Source organism: Nothobranchius furzeri, chromosome 1 (assembly GCF_043380555.1).
Source record: "Nothobranchius furzeri strain GRZ-AD chromosome 1, NfurGRZ-RIMD1, whole genome shotgun sequence".
In the NCBI taxonomy this organism is placed as follows: domain Eukaryota; kingdom Metazoa; phylum Chordata; class Actinopteri; order Cyprinodontiformes; family Nothobranchiidae; genus Nothobranchius; species Nothobranchius furzeri.
Genome location: NC_091741.1, coordinates 101,968,112 through 101,984,585, shown reverse-complemented (window position 1 = coordinate 101,984,585; position 16,474 = coordinate 101,968,112). Strand labels below are relative to the sequence as shown.

General features: G+C 42.8%; 1 protein-coding gene across 4 annotated transcripts; it reads left to right on the top strand.

Annotated features, from left to right (window-relative positions):
* The first annotated feature begins 2,513 nt into the window (after nucleotides 1-2,513).
* trim105 (tripartite motif containing 105) lies at nucleotides 2,514-12,447 on the top strand. 4 transcript variants are annotated; one of them, XM_015972537.3, is made up of 7 exons: nucleotides 2,514-2,636; nucleotides 3,009-3,319; nucleotides 4,650-4,745; nucleotides 10,610-10,828; nucleotides 10,918-10,931; nucleotides 11,013-11,128; nucleotides 11,389-12,447. In XM_015972537.3, the coding sequence occupies exons 2-7, from the start codon at nucleotides 3,032-3,034 to the stop codon at nucleotides 11,946-11,948; spliced, it is 1,293 nt and encodes a 430-aa protein (XP_015828023.3). In that variant the 5' UTR covers nucleotides 2,514-2,636; nucleotides 3,009-3,031; the 3' UTR covers nucleotides 11,949-12,447. The 4 variants fall into 4 exon arrangements, with proteins under 4 accessions (XP_015828023.3, XP_015827952.3, XP_070411716.1 ...); XM_015972466.3 differs by having other exon boundaries at nucleotides 11,010-11,128; XM_070555615.1 differs by having other exon boundaries at nucleotides 10,610-10,840.
* The last annotated feature ends 4,027 nt before the right edge of the window (nucleotides 12,448-16,474 follow it).

Below are 16,474 nucleotides of genomic sequence, written 5' to 3'. Positions count from 1 at the left end.
AGCATGGAGGGAGTTGCAGTACTCTAGCCTAGAGATGATAAAAGCATTGGCTACAGTTTTCAACTCCTGTTTTGTTAAGATCGATTTAATATTAGACAAGCGCCTTAACCAATTAAAACACTAACGAACAACAGACTTCACCTGACTATCAAATCGTAGACCAGAGTCTATCTTGACACCCGAGTCTGCAATCATGGACTTCTCATAGAGGAGCAACAATGGAAGGTCCAATCCATAGGGCTGGCGGTCATTTGGAGTAAAAACTATTATTTCAGTTTTTCCCTCATTTAAGAAGAACTAAGAGAATGGAGCACATCACTCCTGTTCTTAGATCCCTACACTGGTTACCAGTAAACCACAAAGTGGTAAATTTCAAAGTGCTCGAACTAGTTTATAATCACTCAATGGCATGGGGCCAAAATACATGACAGATCTCATTCCTGTATACACACCCAATAGGGCTCTGAGATCCTTGGGTAACAATCAGCTGGTGGAACCTTGGGTCAGAACCAAACATGGTGAAGATGCTTTTAGCTGTTCTGCTGCTCACATAAGGAATCAGCTCCACCTGGACCTCAGATGTGCCCCAACTCTAGTGTTGTTGAAATCAAAACTTAAAACCCTAATGTACTCATCAGCCTTTCAATGAATTGTTTCTGATGCTGCATAGTCTCCACTGTAATCTGTGATGTAATTGCTCAACCTTAATTCTGTCTTTTCCTTTTAGCTCTAAATTATAATTTTATCTGTGTATATTTTTAATTTGCGTTCTCGTCTTTGTTGTTGGGCCATTTAATGCTAACTGTAAAGCACATTGAATTGCCCATATTTGAAATGTGCTATATCAATAAAGCTGCCTTGCCTTGCCTGCCTAAAAGTTCGTAATTAGCATGACTACTAATCAGACATCGACACGTTGCATATATGATCGCCAAATAATCTCTTCTCCCCTAGCGTAGCTGCTACTTACCAAATGGCCATATCTACGGTGGTTCTTTCCTTCAGAAGGAAGTATTTCAAGTTTGCTGAACTTACAGCCATTTTCCTTCTGTGTTTCTTCGTGTTTGGTTCAATGAGGTCTCTTCTGTGAAGTGCATTTGTAGTTCTGGACTTATTTTCACACAAAACCTAAAATATTAATTCCCCCCATTTGAAAATAAGCTCTATCTGTCAGGGTGCACTGGTGAGTGGAGCGGAGGTGAGGATCCACATGCAGGGGAGAAAGCAGGCAGGCAGACAAACTGGACAACTGAAAGGGTTTTAATGATTCACGCACGCAGGACATGGAAACAATGAAGCAACAAGAGACAAAGGACTGGATGGGTTTAAATACAGGAGGGCTGGGAGCTTGGGTGATTGGGAAACAAGAAGCAGGTGGGAGCAATCAACAGGAACACAGGCTGAACCAAATGGAGAGACAGGACAGGGTGTGACACTATCTTGGTATCAAAATGTGTCTTTAAAATTCACGAACATCATATGTGAAATCCATGGCACATAACAAGCAGAATTAGAAAATAGAATTTTTAGCCCAATTGACCTACATTCTTTTTTTTATTTTTGTTCTTCCAGGGACCCATGGTTCGGAAGTAGATGGGCATGACAGGCTCCCTATATACAGTCCTATGATGATGTGACAGCTACCTCAAAGAACTGGCATCTCTGGCAGGCCTGGAAGTTCTGACAAATGCATTTTTATGAAGAGATGCTGACACTAAAATATTCATGTTGTCACTGAGATACAGTGAGGAATATACAACATCGTATGATTTTGCAAGTTCTCCCACTTAGAAATCATTGAGGGGTCTGAAATTCACATTTCCATTTACCACTGTTTGAGACAGGGTTTAAAATCTTCAGGAAATCGCATTGAATCATTTAAAATAATTTATTTGTATCATATTTGCTATATCAGCTTTAAGCTTTTTTGAAGAATTTATTCAATCATTTCTGGGTGGATATGACAATAAACCCAAAATAAGATGCGTTATTTTTAAAAAAAAACTGTTTTTAATGATACTAATTTATTCACAACATTTTAAAAGAACATTGCATAATTTTATGATAGCCAAAACAGATTATAATGTCCTAAATTTGCTATGGCTACTTTGGAAGCCTTATTTTCAGATATTTGGTTTGTCTAAAGATTTCAAATGGAAAATAGCATTTTAAACCTTTTCATTTATTCTCTTCTGTTTGGTCTCAAATATAGGCTTAAAAAGTTAGAATGTACAGTTTCTATTACATAAAAATTCTCATTTTTTCTGTTTTACAGGTCATTAGTATCTATTACTTTGCTGCAACATGAAAGTACCTGTCGCAGCAGCAGGAAAAAAGATGACATATTCTATTCTATTCTATTCTATTCTATTCTATTCTATTCTATTCTTAGCAAATTTGGTATGGGGGGTTGGTAAACTCAAAGCAAAACATCTGTCACGTGTGAATGGAGCGGAAGTTAACTCATCCGCTCAAAAAGCTTTAACTTTCAATGTCAAATGGGCCAATCAAATGCCGGCTTTCAGCTCGCACATGCGCAGATTTCTCATACGACTTAACGTCAGACATCAGAAACAGCAGAAGCTGGAGCAGCCGTGGAGACTGTTTGGGAAGTGTTTAGCTCGCCTTTCTCCGCCGTAAGTTCATTAAATAATTATCTAAACTTATATAGTGGTTGCGACAGAGAAAATAACTTATATTTGGTGTTGATTGAAACTTAACCAGCGGCTTTGTGGCTAAATGCTAACAGGCTAAGCTGTACATAACAAACCAGACGTTAGCTTCCACAGCCGCGTGATTTATCGCCTGATTTCCTCTTCTGGTTTTCCCGTTTCTCCTTCAGGTAGCTCTTGTTTACACACAGACAGACAGTCGTTGTAATATGCTTTCAATAAACTAAAGTTTTCTTCATTCTGACATGAATGTGCGACAAAACACCCGGTTGTCCGCTGTTCTTTTTACTGGCCAAACAGAAAGAAGGTCATTGCTTTGGGTTTCTTTTTCTTCAGATATTTTGGAGAAGAAGTCCACTATGGCTGCTGCTGCTGCGGTACCTTCCTCTGTCAGAGGCAGCCTGAGGGAGGACTTGACCTGTGCCATTTGCTGTGACCTGTTCAGAGACCCTGTCATGTTGTCCTGCATGCACCACTTCTGCAAGTCCTGCATCTCCAGGTACTGGAGGGGAACCCAGGGGCCTGTAACATGCCCACAGTGTCGCAAGGAGTTCACTTCCAAACAGTTTCACACCAACTATATTGTGACAGCCATGGTGGAGAAGGTCCGAGTCGCCACCTCAGACGCTAGCATCAAGAAACTAGAGGTGCGTTTTCACTTTCTCCTCCTCTGTATGTTTTCTTATCTCTTATTAATGCATCAGTCAAGTGTTATATCATAAACAAACAACAGTGTGGTCCAAAGTGAACCAATCAATTACTGATGAGCAGCTTTTTACATGTGAGCTGTAAAAGCTCAGAGCAATTGTTACAGTCCACATCAGTCCTTCTGTCACTACAGCGCCACCCTTAACACGCCTTGTTGGACTTGTTCATGCTAAAGTTTACTCTCCGCTCCCTTTTGCAGCGTGACAGGATGTCTCTATGCCACCTCGGCAAGAGGATCGGTCACATGACCACACCAGATTGTTTTAACAGTTCGGTAAACATTTCTGAGAAAAAATGCCCCCTGTAGGTTCAGCCTTTAAAGCTGCTATAGCAAATGAAAAAATGTCATACCTCTTGCCAACATTCTAACACAGTATAGAGATAAATATATTATGGAGAAAAAAACAAAACAGAAAAAAATGTATAAAGCCGTTCTTTCGCATTTGTCTATAAACCTCCATCAATAACACGTTTTGGACCAGAAGCACAGATCATCTCGTCCAACTGTTGCATTTCCCTGGGTCCTCCATTCATTACACATTTGTGTATAGCAACAGAACACCACTGGTGTGAGAGGTTCTCCGCTCAATAACATCAGAGAAGGAGAAACAGCCGGCTGCTACCACTTTTACTTTAGGACACATTACCAGAGTCCCAAAAAGACAAACACCATCTGAAGTCACAGGCAGCAAAAGACGTTTGAGCCTAAAACATGGTGACTGGTGTTTAGCTCTGTCTCGTTTCCTGTGGCAATGTGAGTCTCTGGTTCTTGCAGAAGCGTCTCAGGGAAGATACCCGAGGGGAGGGGTGAGTTCTGTGAACGAGTTTGAAACCTAGCTTGTTTGCAGATTCGCCATAACAGCTTCAACAGAGAGTTGTTTGTCTTTATGTGAGTAGTTCACTAACCGGCCCCTTCCCAGAGCTGATAAGAGCAATGGTCCCTCCAGTAAATATTAACCTCACTGGCAGCAACAAAGATTCGGTGTTTCATGAAACTGAGCAGTTCAAAGCAGAAGCTTTTTGTTTGTGGCTCTTTGGGAATTCTTGGAGGAAGTTTATAAAGAATCAGCTCATGCAGGTATTTCAGCACCAGCTTACAAGGGCTGAACTCACACATAGCTAAATGTTTGTGTACATGTTTCTTTTTGGTCTGTTTTTCTGATCCCACTGCATGACTTTTTTAAATAGATCCTTGATTCAGACACAGCCTCTCCTTGTTGAACGCTTCGTATTCCCACTCACTGATTTCGTCTGCTCATTGCTTCACAGAAACAGCTGAGCGAGGCTTTGGAGAGGCACCACTTAAGGAAGGAGTACATCGACAACTGCATCCACAAAGACAAAGAAAAGATGGATATCATAAAGGTACACACACCTGGTGATTCAAAACAGCCGAATAAATAAACTCCACTCTTCATGTTCAGAGGTGTTTGTGCCCTGGTTGCTATTATCCTCCTTTCTTGTTTGTCTGCTGTGAATAAATGAGCATTACAACTATAAAATCCTGCCAGAGTGCGTCAGCAGCAAACCCAGGAAACATAAGCAGCCTTTGAGGTTAATGGAGTGTGTTCTGTAGTTTTATAAGACATTTTAATTCATTGTTTTTATACCTGAACAAAAATAATATTGGATAGAGTATCTTCTAGAGTCCTAGAACCCCTCAAGGCGATTTACAACACAATCACTTATTCACCCATTCACACCCTGCTGGTGATCATCTACAACAGGGGTGTTCAGTTCTGGGCCTGGAGGGCCGGCATCCAGCACATTTTAGTTTTGACCCTGCTTCAACACACTTGATTTCAATCAGCAGGTGATTAACAGATTTCTGCAGAGCCTGATGAGCTGCTACAGAGGTGATTATACCACTGAATCTAGTGTGTTGGAGCAGAGAAACCACTGGATACTGGCCCTCCAGGACCAGGATTGAATACCCCAGATCTACAAAGTAGCCACAGCTGCCCCGGGGCGCACTGACAGAAGAGAGGCTTTCAAACCGACCACCACAAGCAGGCAGTCTGGGTTAAGTGTGTTGTCCAAGGACACGACGACAGACTGAGCAGGAGTGGATTCTGTAGCCTTCTGATTATGGGGTGGATAAACTGACCCTCACATCAAAATAACTGAGATTATGAGATTAGAACGGGTGCTCTGAGACATCTGGAGTGGACAACGGTGCTGTCTCTCATCTAGGGCTGCAGCTATCGAATATTTTTGTAATCGAGTACTCTATCGAATCTTTTTTTCGATTAATCGAGTACTCTAATAAATTACCCTTTTGTGTTTGTAAACCATTATATCAAATAGCATGTTATAAAATATGAAAGACCTCTCAAAATGAGAAAGCAATTGCCAGTTATTCTTCCAAGTTTTATTCAAAATTAAGTTTGCAAAACTTCAGCACTTCAACTTTACTTCACAGTAAACAAATGCGTGTGCAAAAAATAAGTAAACAACCTGAGCCGATTTTCCCCTCGTGCGAGAATCTACCAGCCTGCAAGCCAGACAAAAACTAGGAGGATAACTGTTGAAGTAGCGCTGCGAGCGGCTGCGGCCCAAACAGAACCAGAAACGCTCACGGCGCATGCGCAAACAGCTCGCCGGCTGTTTCCCTATTAACACACGTCCGTTTTAATTTCTACACTTTTTTTTCTCACACAATAACAAGGATTGTCGAGAAAGCATGTTTTCTGTGGTTTTGTCAAATTATACTGATCACAAAACATTTATTTACTTTCTTTCGTTTTCCTCCGCCACTCTCATAAATACCTGCGTCCTCCTGCAGCAATCCCGAGGGACACAAATATCAATAACAACACAATAAAAAGTCTGACATATTGTGTAAAAACTGCAATTTTTAGCACATTTTAAGTCCGACGTGTTGCTACCAGACGTACGGTGTGAGCTGAAACTGACTGCTACAAACGAAAAAGTCGCACAGTGTCTGCAGAATACATAGAAATAAAGGCTAAAATGCACTATCTTGTAGAGGATCCGAGTCCGCTTGCAGAAGTGACATTTACAGGTGCTGCAGCACGGAAGATGTGATGTTGTGGTAGGCTAAATCCATTTTACAGTATTTATACTGGACTACGTTTTCCACCTTACGACGTGAAACATGGTTCCACAACTTTTACATTTTCTGTCTTTTTCGCACTCCACCGGGGTTCAAGTTGTCCACCATGGCTTAAGAGAAAGTTAAGTTACATTCGCTACTCGCAGTCCAGTGGGCATGTGCATCACTTATTTCGGTCCGGGTGAAACATGACCCCGTGCGTTTGCAAAACCATGAATTAATTAAATATGAATTAAACGAATCCTCGAGGCAGAGAATTTGACTCGAGGATTTTTTGTACTCGAATTATTCGAGGTACTCGAGGAATCGTTTCAGCCCTACTCTCATCTAGGGCTGCAACAAATGACCATTTAGTCGACTAATCAATTGTTTTAGTCGGACCAGGCTTCTAGTGCCAGCATGCAGCTACTCTAATATAACTACCATTAGCTTATTTTTCCAAGTGTAATCTGAAAAGTAAAGACAACGATAGCTCATTTAACAACTTTTAATAAGCTTTGCAACTTGTAGAAAATAAGGAAAAATAATGAATGCTGGTTGTTGCTTGGCAACAAGGTTGTTTACTGAACAGTGATTGTTTTTATAACAGATAAATTATTAGTCTGCAACATTACAGCAAACACATGACATGTGTTAAGTGTGATCAGATCACTATTGTGAATGTTACAGCTATCAATACGAGTAGCTCGCTGTTGATGCTAGCAGCTAATTAACAATAATTAGCCTAAAGAGCTAACTCTCCACAACGGGCTTCCTTTTAGGATGCTTGTGAATCAGTGCTGCCATGAAAGGCCAGTTCTACCGTGCAGTTTTTGCTCAAGCGTTGCTTGAACTTTTGTAAAATGCTCCAAAATTTTGAGCTCTGTTGCTGGCTCGCCGTTGTTTAGGCTTTTCTTGTGACACCACAGCTGACACCGAGTGCCTCTACTGTGCTGTCAAGGACAGAAAGGCAGCAGAAGGTACGTCGGCAGTTTGAAATGAACAAAACTTCAAAAATTAACAGTGATGTTGATTATTTCAGTTGTCGTAGATTATTTTGGTAGCCATCTTAGTCGTGACTAATGGAGTGATGTTGGCAGCACTTGTCTCATCGAAGGCAGGCAGGTCTGATTTTTTTAACTTTGGTTCACAAAACTGGGCCATGATGGTTGGAAAGTCCTGGACCATTTATTACAAACAAGCCATTCATATATTCCTACAATATTGTGCAGGTAGGTCCAGGTTCCCTAGGCTAGAAAGAAAAAGGCTTTTGTAGCAACTACTTTGTAGCCATTTAACAAATCCATCTTTAAACTTTCAAACATGCATCATTTTTTCACATTCTGGCAGCAGAACATCGTTCTGTTCATCTGTCAGTTTCCATAACAGTAATGAGACTCAGTTGGCCATAGGGTTGTCACGGTAACCGGTGTAGCGGTAAACCTCGGTGAAAAAAAGTTGACAATAATAATAACCGTCTTGTTTTTAAAAAAAACTATATTATCTCGGTGGATTACCGTGGCTGCTGTGTAGGCGCGGTGACCCTTACCAGCCACCGTATCATCTGCTGAAGTTGCCGGCGCCACATGAGCACTTTGTTGTTTACAACCAAAACTTTCTTGAAGCTAAAGCTGAAATAATGGCCAGAGGAGGAGACGGCAGTGCTCAGGAGGACATTTTTTATCCCTCAAAGAAGACAAAGTCGAAAGTACGGGCATATTTTGGATATTTGAAGAATGCCGAGGGACAGTTGATAGAAGACGGCTATCCTGATTGCAGCACGTGCAGAAAAAGTGTCTGTGAAAGGCAGCAACGCTTCAAATCTCATGACACATCTACGTGACCATCTCCCACAACTCTACAGTCAACGCAAGGCAAGCTAACGTTAGCATTTTAGCTAAAATGCGTGATCCGAGGATTTGGGTTGAGGGAGAATGCAACGAGTCGCTATATAAAGCAGCCGCAGCGCCGCTACCTGCATATAAACCGTGTCACGGACACGCCATGTTGAAATGACGCTATGCATTACGGGGCTCCCAGGGGCAGATAAGAGTTGGTCTCTCTCTGAGAATGTTTATGAATTTAACAATGATTACTGCCTGATGAAATTTTCCCAAATCTGCAAAGCTCACTGGAAGGACACAAACCGAGGACAATGTTTTCCTGATATAGAGCTCCGGACCTCACGTGACTCTGTTAGTAGACGCCATATTGGCAGGTAAAAGAAGCTAAACAAACACGGATGTAACCATGAACGTGAACGGGATCGGCTTGGATTTTACTTTGCCGGAGTTTACTTCACACTTTAAAACCGAAGAAATCGCTTTATATAGTCAGAAATTAAATAGACTAAACATCTCCGACCCCTACCGTGTCCCTGGGATACTTTTTAAAAACGCCAGAAGCTGTCGGAGCGGACTTCTTACCGGACCTGGCCGGGGAACCCCTTGGGATTCCCCCGGAGGAAGAGGCGGCTGGGGAGAGGGAATTCTGGGCCTCTCGACGCTACTGCCCCCGTAACCCGACTCTGGATACGCGGATGAAAATGGATGGACAAATAACAGATTTGCACGTAAGTAGTTTAAATAGAGTGCTGTGCTGTTTGAATGTATAGACTGAACGCCAAGAGAAATCACTAGTTTGATTGTTTTCCGTGAATAAAATAAATATGTCAGGCAGGAGCATCTCAGGATCTGTCTGAGAGCTGTCTCGGTGAGACAGATAATAGCAATCCAAAGTTCTTTTTATGTGTGATCTGACAATTGATCAACCATTGCTTGAAAATGAAATACAGCTTAGCCGGTTAATTGCTGTGATCATAAAACACGGAAACGGCAGCACGCAGAACTCACGAGGCAACGTTTTACGTGATGTTTACTTGTTGCTATGAGTAATAAGACAGAAAAAGCCACACCAAAATAAGTTTAGGAAGCCCACTAAGAATCGTAATAAAAGCATTTAAAATAAACACCACACACAGTTGAGGAAACGTTGGTTTAAGTACCTGATATGAAGCGGTCGCTGCATAAGCGAAAACCTTTACTCTCGGGGTCCCACAGTTTCATTTTAGCCCGGTCACTAGCGCGTTTTATTACAATCATCCAATGTTTGCGGCGCTCCGGATCTTGGGGACTCCTGTAGATGGCTCATTCCTTATGTCGTCCGCGTCTGTTCTGCATCCTGGGGCACAACAGGAATCTACCATATTTCCCGTTTGATTGAGTTTTCTGACAATAACAAATAGTCCAGCTGCCGGCTTCTGCCTGCCAATATGGCGCCATTTTGATTTGAACTGTTGCATGCCGGGAGAAGTGACGTCAACTCCCGGAGCTCTATAGGAGTTATTACTCAAGTAAGGGTAAAAAAGTATCTGATTAGAAGGCTACTTGAGTACTGAGTATCATCTGGTCTAATATTTTTAAATGATGACATCAAACAGACAAAAAGTAAGAAGTTATGGGCAAAATTAGTATTTTAAAGACTAAAAAAGAAAAATGTAAACAAATAAACAACATAATTACAAAATAACACATTTTAGGCAAAATTTAGACACAAACTGAGGTCAATATTTCCTGATATGCAGGGTTTATTTAGCGGGCTGAAAATGTAAACGTTTAAAAAAATACCGTGATAATACCGAAAACCGTGATAATTTTGGTCACAATAACCTTGAGGTTAGATTTTCACACCGTGACAACCCAACTTGGCCATAGTGACGTTAGCCTCTGGTACGACTGAACTGCTAATCAGTTTCTCCAAACAGAGGCTGTTCAGGTATCGCTGGTAGGATAGTAGTTATTTTAACATGGATGAAGTATAGCTAATCAGTGCGTGGTGAATTAGACACTTGATCAGCTGAATGTTTTGTTTACTTTTCAGTGTTTCCATTAACACACACACACCTGCTTTAACCAGAGGAGCAGGGTTGTGAGCTTAATAGGATTATCTGAAATCACACATGAGGAGACGGCTCTCAGATAAAACGAATATCCCAAATGCACAAGTGTTTCATGTCTCATTTCTGAGAAGGACCCAGGTGAGCTTTCAGTGTGTGTGTGTGTGTGTGTGTGTGTGTGTGTGTGTGTGTGTGTGTGTGTTTTCATCCAGTAGACTTGACTGATTATGTGCAACGTTTCCTGTTTGTCACATCCATCGTTCCTCCTCCTCCTCCCAGAGAGTTGCAGCAGATCTGCGGGATCGTGTCAAAGGTGAATTCAGAGCGCTCCATCAGATCCTGCAGGATGAGGAAACCTGCATGCTGGAGCAGCTACGGAGAGAGCAGGAGGAGGAGCTGCAGAAGGTGCAGCGTCACCTGGAGGCCTCGGAGCTGAGCGTACGCGAGCTAGAGAACAACATAAGACTGCTTCAGCAGGCGAACGGCTCTCTGACTGAGGTGGAGCAGTTTGTGCGTCACATTTACTATCAGAACTTTAAACAACATTCAGAAACATGTAGGTAATGATATTTTTCCTTTTCCAATAGTTCCCTCAGCTAAGGTAGGCATCTTTTAAACTTACATTTAATGATTGTGCTCTCTTCCGAGGTTACCCGTCTCTAATAGTGTTTTGAATCAGCAGGCCCTGTGTGCAGGTGGAAACCGACACGGACTTCGATGTGAATGCTTTCAGCAGCAGATACCTGGCTCCGCTACAGTACATCACATGGAGAAAGATGTTCCACTCTGTGAAGCCAGGTAATCTCTCCTGATCCGCTTCATTACATTCAAATAGATGCAAGCTGAAAACGGCTTCTGCTGCATTGCTGGGAGTAATTACAGAGACGTGACTGAACACACTCTAATTGCAGTTCATCTGGGACGGATTTTTATTACAGGAAACACTTGGGAGAGAACGTCTTTATTTCTCTTGCAGTATGTTCACTTGTGCTGCTGCTCTGAACAATGTTTGAGGAGGAAATAATAAAAAGTGTTTAATTATCTTTTCCATCTTAAAGGCCCTTCTCCTTTGGTGTTTGATGTTGAAACGGCACACCCCAGCATTTACATCTCCAGGGATAAAACCGTGGCTGTAGAGTGTGACGATATGATCCTGCACACGAGCCACAGCCAGCGCTTCCTCCAGTGTGTCAACATCCTGGCTGTGCAGAGCTTCCAGTCAGGCCGGCACTACTGGGAGGTAGAGGTAGGCCACAGCCTAAAGTGGGACGTGGGCGTGGCCTCGGAGGCTGTGGACCGACGCGCCCGCATCAAGCTGAGCCCTGAAAGCGGCTACTGGACCCTGCGGCTGCGGAAAGGGAACGAGTACTGGGCCGGCACGCAGCCGTGGACCAGGCTGCAGGTTGGCTCGCCCCCTCAGAGGATCGGGGTGTACTTGGACTGCGATGAGAGGAGGGTGTCCTTCTACGACGCAGATGATATGAGGTTGCTGTACACATTCAGCAATGGACCAAGGGGCAGAGCGCTCCCCTTCTTCAGCCCGTGCATCAGCGACGACAGACACAGACCTCAGCCTATAAGACTCCTGCATTACCCTCCTGTTGCTCTGTCTGCCTAACGACCGCTCACCAGTCAGCAGTTACAGCGCAGCACTGACATGCCTGTGTTACGGGGTTTGGGCTGTTCTCGTGTTTCTGTGTTATGATCAACCTGAAGAATCCTGCTCAGTTTTGGGACCAATCAGCCAGATCAACACTTGAGAGCTTTATAAGAATATATATAAACACCTTTAATATATGTAGATGGTTGCTTTTAATTTTCAAATGGATAATCATCTCATCACGTATCCTTATTCGCACTTGACAAGATATTTTAGTCACTCTATTTAATCAGCTTGTAGGACCTGAGCACTTTACTGAAATGTTCTGATAGAATGGTTTCTCGTGTCTTCAGCATGAGGCTCAAAAGGACGGTTGGCTTCTGCTGTTCATGCATTCATGATGCGTGCCTAATTCTGAATGTGGCATGTTTTGTTCTTATTGCCTGTTGTGGTTGTGTATCTCTGCCACTCAGGTTTTGTAAACCCTGCTGAAGAAATAAAACATTTTTTCTTGAAAGATGGTCGTTTGAAACTCTTCTCCCACAGCAGCGACTTGGTGGAAGTTTGGACTCTGTCACTTGAAACAATCGTAGGTTTTGTTTAGCACCATCAAAGCAGGACTGTGGAAGACGGCCCAAAATCACTCATACGCACAGATGGGGCTTCTGGCTCTGCTGCACCTGGACGGGAATTTCTGAGCACGAGTTTTCTCGGACACAATCAGCAATAATAGGCGGTTATCTCCACAAACACGAGAGCACCAACGTCCTGTTTCCTCCTGCCAGGTGAAAGGTCAGACTAACAGAGTGACAGCGGGGTTCTCTCTGGGCTCGGACACGGCGAGCAGGATGCTCGCCTGGTTGAGTGGCAGCAGTTTATTCATGTTCAGGGTTTATTATTAGTTAGACTGGTGTAAGGTACAAGTGTAGGAAAACTAGTTCTAGTTGTTTTTAATTTAAAACAAATTAAACGGATCCAAAGATTCTAAATTAAACTTGCAAACTGTGTGTGTGAACCTACTTTCTACAGCAGTGGATAAACTGACTACAGTCAAGTAAAAATTTTGAAATGTAACAAAGTTGCTCATAATAAATACTGAAAATCTGGTACTTTATTGTCTCGATCATTTTATACTAAAAAGGATCCATCCATTTTCTGAACCCGCTTGTCCACGCAGGGTCGCGGGGGGCTGGTGCCTATCTCAAGCGGTCAATGGGCAATCAGGCGGGGTACATCCTGGACAGAGAGCCAGTCCATCGCAGGGCAACACAGAGACACACAGGACAAACAATCACACACACACTCACACCTAAGGACAATTTAGACAGACCAATCAACCTAACAGTCATGTTTTTGGACTGTGGGAGGAAGCCGGAGCACCCGGAGAGAACCCACGCATGCACAGGGAGAACATGCAAACTCCATGCAGAAAGATCCCAGGCTGGGAACATCGACATATATACTGGGAAGCGAACCCAGGAACTTCTTGCTACAGGGCAACAGCTCTAACCACTAAAAAGGATCCATTTACATTAAATCTTATTCAGTCACTGATCCACTCTGATAAGGTGTTACTTGAGTACATCATGTGAGTGACTCCGCTGTAACTATACAAACCAGTGGGGGCTATGGGTTAGTGGCTGCAGCTGCCATCTTTAAACGAGTTGTCTTCAAATGAATCCGCTGTAGACGTATATCCAATCAGCACATTACCATTGGAAAGCGATTGTTTTAAGCTTTTGATAATCATGCACAATCCAAGTTTAAAAACACCAAGAAGCCTAATATTTTAATGAATGATGTAAAGGTGATCATTGGTGCACAATCTAGTCTACAGAAAAATAAAACCAACAAACTAAAGGACGTCAGCAGGAGATGTGCCAGAAATAAGTTTCTATTCAGTTTATTTTGTTTAGAGCGTCGTCTCAAGACAACACTCAAGTTGAGTCGACTTTTCGGTGCACTGAGCTCAGTTCATTATTCCAATTATTTTAAAGTTTTCTATAGAAAACCCAGCAGCTGCATCGAGTCACTGACTTGTTGAATCTGTCTTTACAGCAATCCTCATACTAAGCAAGCATGTAGTGACAGTGGAGAGGAAGTCTCCCTTTTAACAGGAAGAAACCTCCAGAGGATCCTGACTCAGTATAAGCACAAAGTAGTGTTTCTGTGGCTGCATACATCGTGATTTCTTAGCAGATATTCTATTTCTTAAAAAAAAATGTTATTGTCTTTTTTTGAGTGAATCTATGAATAATTCAACAGGTGAACTAGTAGTAGCACATTCTGTGTTAAAGAAGGTAAAATGTTAACGGGAGAGGGAGAATGTTAAGTGGTTAGCAGCAGTGTGTCAGCTGCTGGCCCCCACCATGAGGCTATCACAGCTCAGCAGAACGCCAGCCCAGGTGTAGCTTCTCTGTAGAAAAACACTCAGAGAAACTATTAAGTTAACACCTGAAATAACAGCAAACATGCAGTTATCTACCAAACCTGGAGTTGTGAAGCTACAGTATGAGACAGCATGTTTGCCCCAGAGCCTGTATGAAGCACAAGGGGGGAGATGTTATGGTTTGGGCACACATTTTAGCCTCATTCACTGCAAAACATGATCATTTTACAAGGATTCTGCAATCTTTTAAAGGGGACATATGACCTTTGTTTTTATTGAGAGCAAGATATCCCCAAATCAAGTTTTTGCAGATGAGCTGTCTAAACAAGTTAGAGGTGGTTTTACTTCTGCTTTCCACATTTATGATGTCACAAACAGGGACTGTTTGACACAGCTTGTTTTAGGCAAATGATTCTAAAACCAAACACTGACAAAAAATACGCTGGCTGGGCTTTTTTCAAGTTTAGTGTTTAAAGACGCAGTAGAAACCCACGCAACAGCACAAAAGATTCAAAAAGAGGGGTTTGCATAATATGTTCCCTGAAAACAAGTAGCTGAAATGACAGAAAAGTCATTGCTAACAGGGCCTCTAATGACTTTCAGCCTACGAAAAGTTCCTTAAATGATCTAAACATAGAATAGAATAGAATGCCTTTATCGTCACTATACAGGTGTAAAGTGAGATACAGAGCATCTCCTACTCAGTGTAACACAAACATACTTGAGGGGGGGGGGGGGCACTTCTGCAGCGCTATGTACATATGGACAGTAATTTTATGTATATACAATTATTGCACATGGAATTTGGTATCAATAGATAGTGGTGGTCAATGGAGGAAGTGGGAAGTGGGGGGCTGTGTTATCGGTGCATGTGTGAGTTCAGGGTGGTTATTGCTTTGGGGAAGAAAATGTTTTTGAGTCTGTGGGTTTTTGTATTGATGCACCTGTAGCGCTTCCCTGAAGCCAGGGTGGGAGCTGTCCTTGATGATGTTTGCTGCCCTACTGAGGCAGCGGGAGGAATAAATGTCCATCATGGAGGGGAGAGGACAGCCGATGATCTTCTGTGCTGTCTTTACCACACTCTGAAGCCTCACTCTATCCGCCTTGGTGCAGCTGCCGTACCATACCGTGATGCAGTAGGTTAGCAGGCTCTCAATGGACGAGCGGTAGAAGGTCAGCAGCAGGTCGGTGTTCAGTTTGTACTTCCTGAGGACTCTCAGGAAGTGCAGCCGCTGTTGGGCCTTCTTGATGACCGCTAAACTTCATGTTTTCTCTACTTTTAGTGGCAAGTATAGGTTAGCATCACAAATTTATGCTGTCAATATCCAATCTCCTCAGTCAGGCTAAACATTTGGTGAATAATTTATGAGCAGAAGTGCTGCTCCTGCATTCCAGCAGGCTGCCAGAGCTGCTAAATGACGAGGGACACGACCTGCTGTAGAGCTGATGATTTTAGCTGAAACAATCAAAACAAAACAAACTTCACAGGCTGCTGCTTCAAAGTGGCTCTGTGATGAGAAACGTAAATGTAAAGGCTCATCATGGATGTGAACTTCAGTGAGAGAGAGAGAGAGCTTGCTCCACATCCTTCCTCGGATGGGAGCTCTGCAGAGCTGGAATCTGTTTCCTGACCCTCGGATGGGCCGGATGGAGCGCTGGCACTTCAAGGACGAATCCTTGAGTTTTTGTTGTCTCTCAGGACTCAGCAGGACTAATTAACTCCAGACTTTTCATCTGACACAGCAGCGACGATCTTGTCGTCCTTCATCGGACCTATTGTTATGAGTGTGAGCAACGTCTTATTTAATACGAGTTTTTGTGCTTTTGGAACATTATCAGTTTTATTCCTGCAGAGAGACGTGGTAAATCCCAGGCCAGAGGTTTGCTCGTGACTATCAGCACCATTTAGAGTGTTTATGTTCCTCTGGCGCTCCAGGGCCAGCACCAGTTTTAATTACAACCATTCAATCAAAACATTGTGTTTTAGGGGCACAGAGGTGAGCTGCCTTTAGGGATCTGGAAGGAAACACAAGCTCACAATAACACAGAACTCCCACACTCTCCAGATTCCAACAATGACAGCATATTAACATCTACAAAAACATTTGCTGTGATTGATCTGACTGATGGATGCTATGCTGTTGGAAACGAATCT

Excerpts from the sequence above, each read along its gene's own strand:
- trim105 (XM_070555613.1), top strand. The coding sequence starts at position 3,032 with ATGGCTGCTGCTGCTGCGGTACCTTCCTCTGTCAGAGGCAGCCTGAGG. Across the intron at positions 4,746-10,609 it reads AAAAGATGGATATCATAAAG|AGAGTTGCAGCAGATCTGCG; the intron begins GTACACACACCT and ends TCCTCCTCCCAG. Across the intron at positions 11,129-11,388 it reads GTTCCACTCTGTGAAGCCAG|GCCCTTCTCCTTTGGTGTTT; the intron begins GTAATCTCTCCT and ends TCCATCTTAAAG.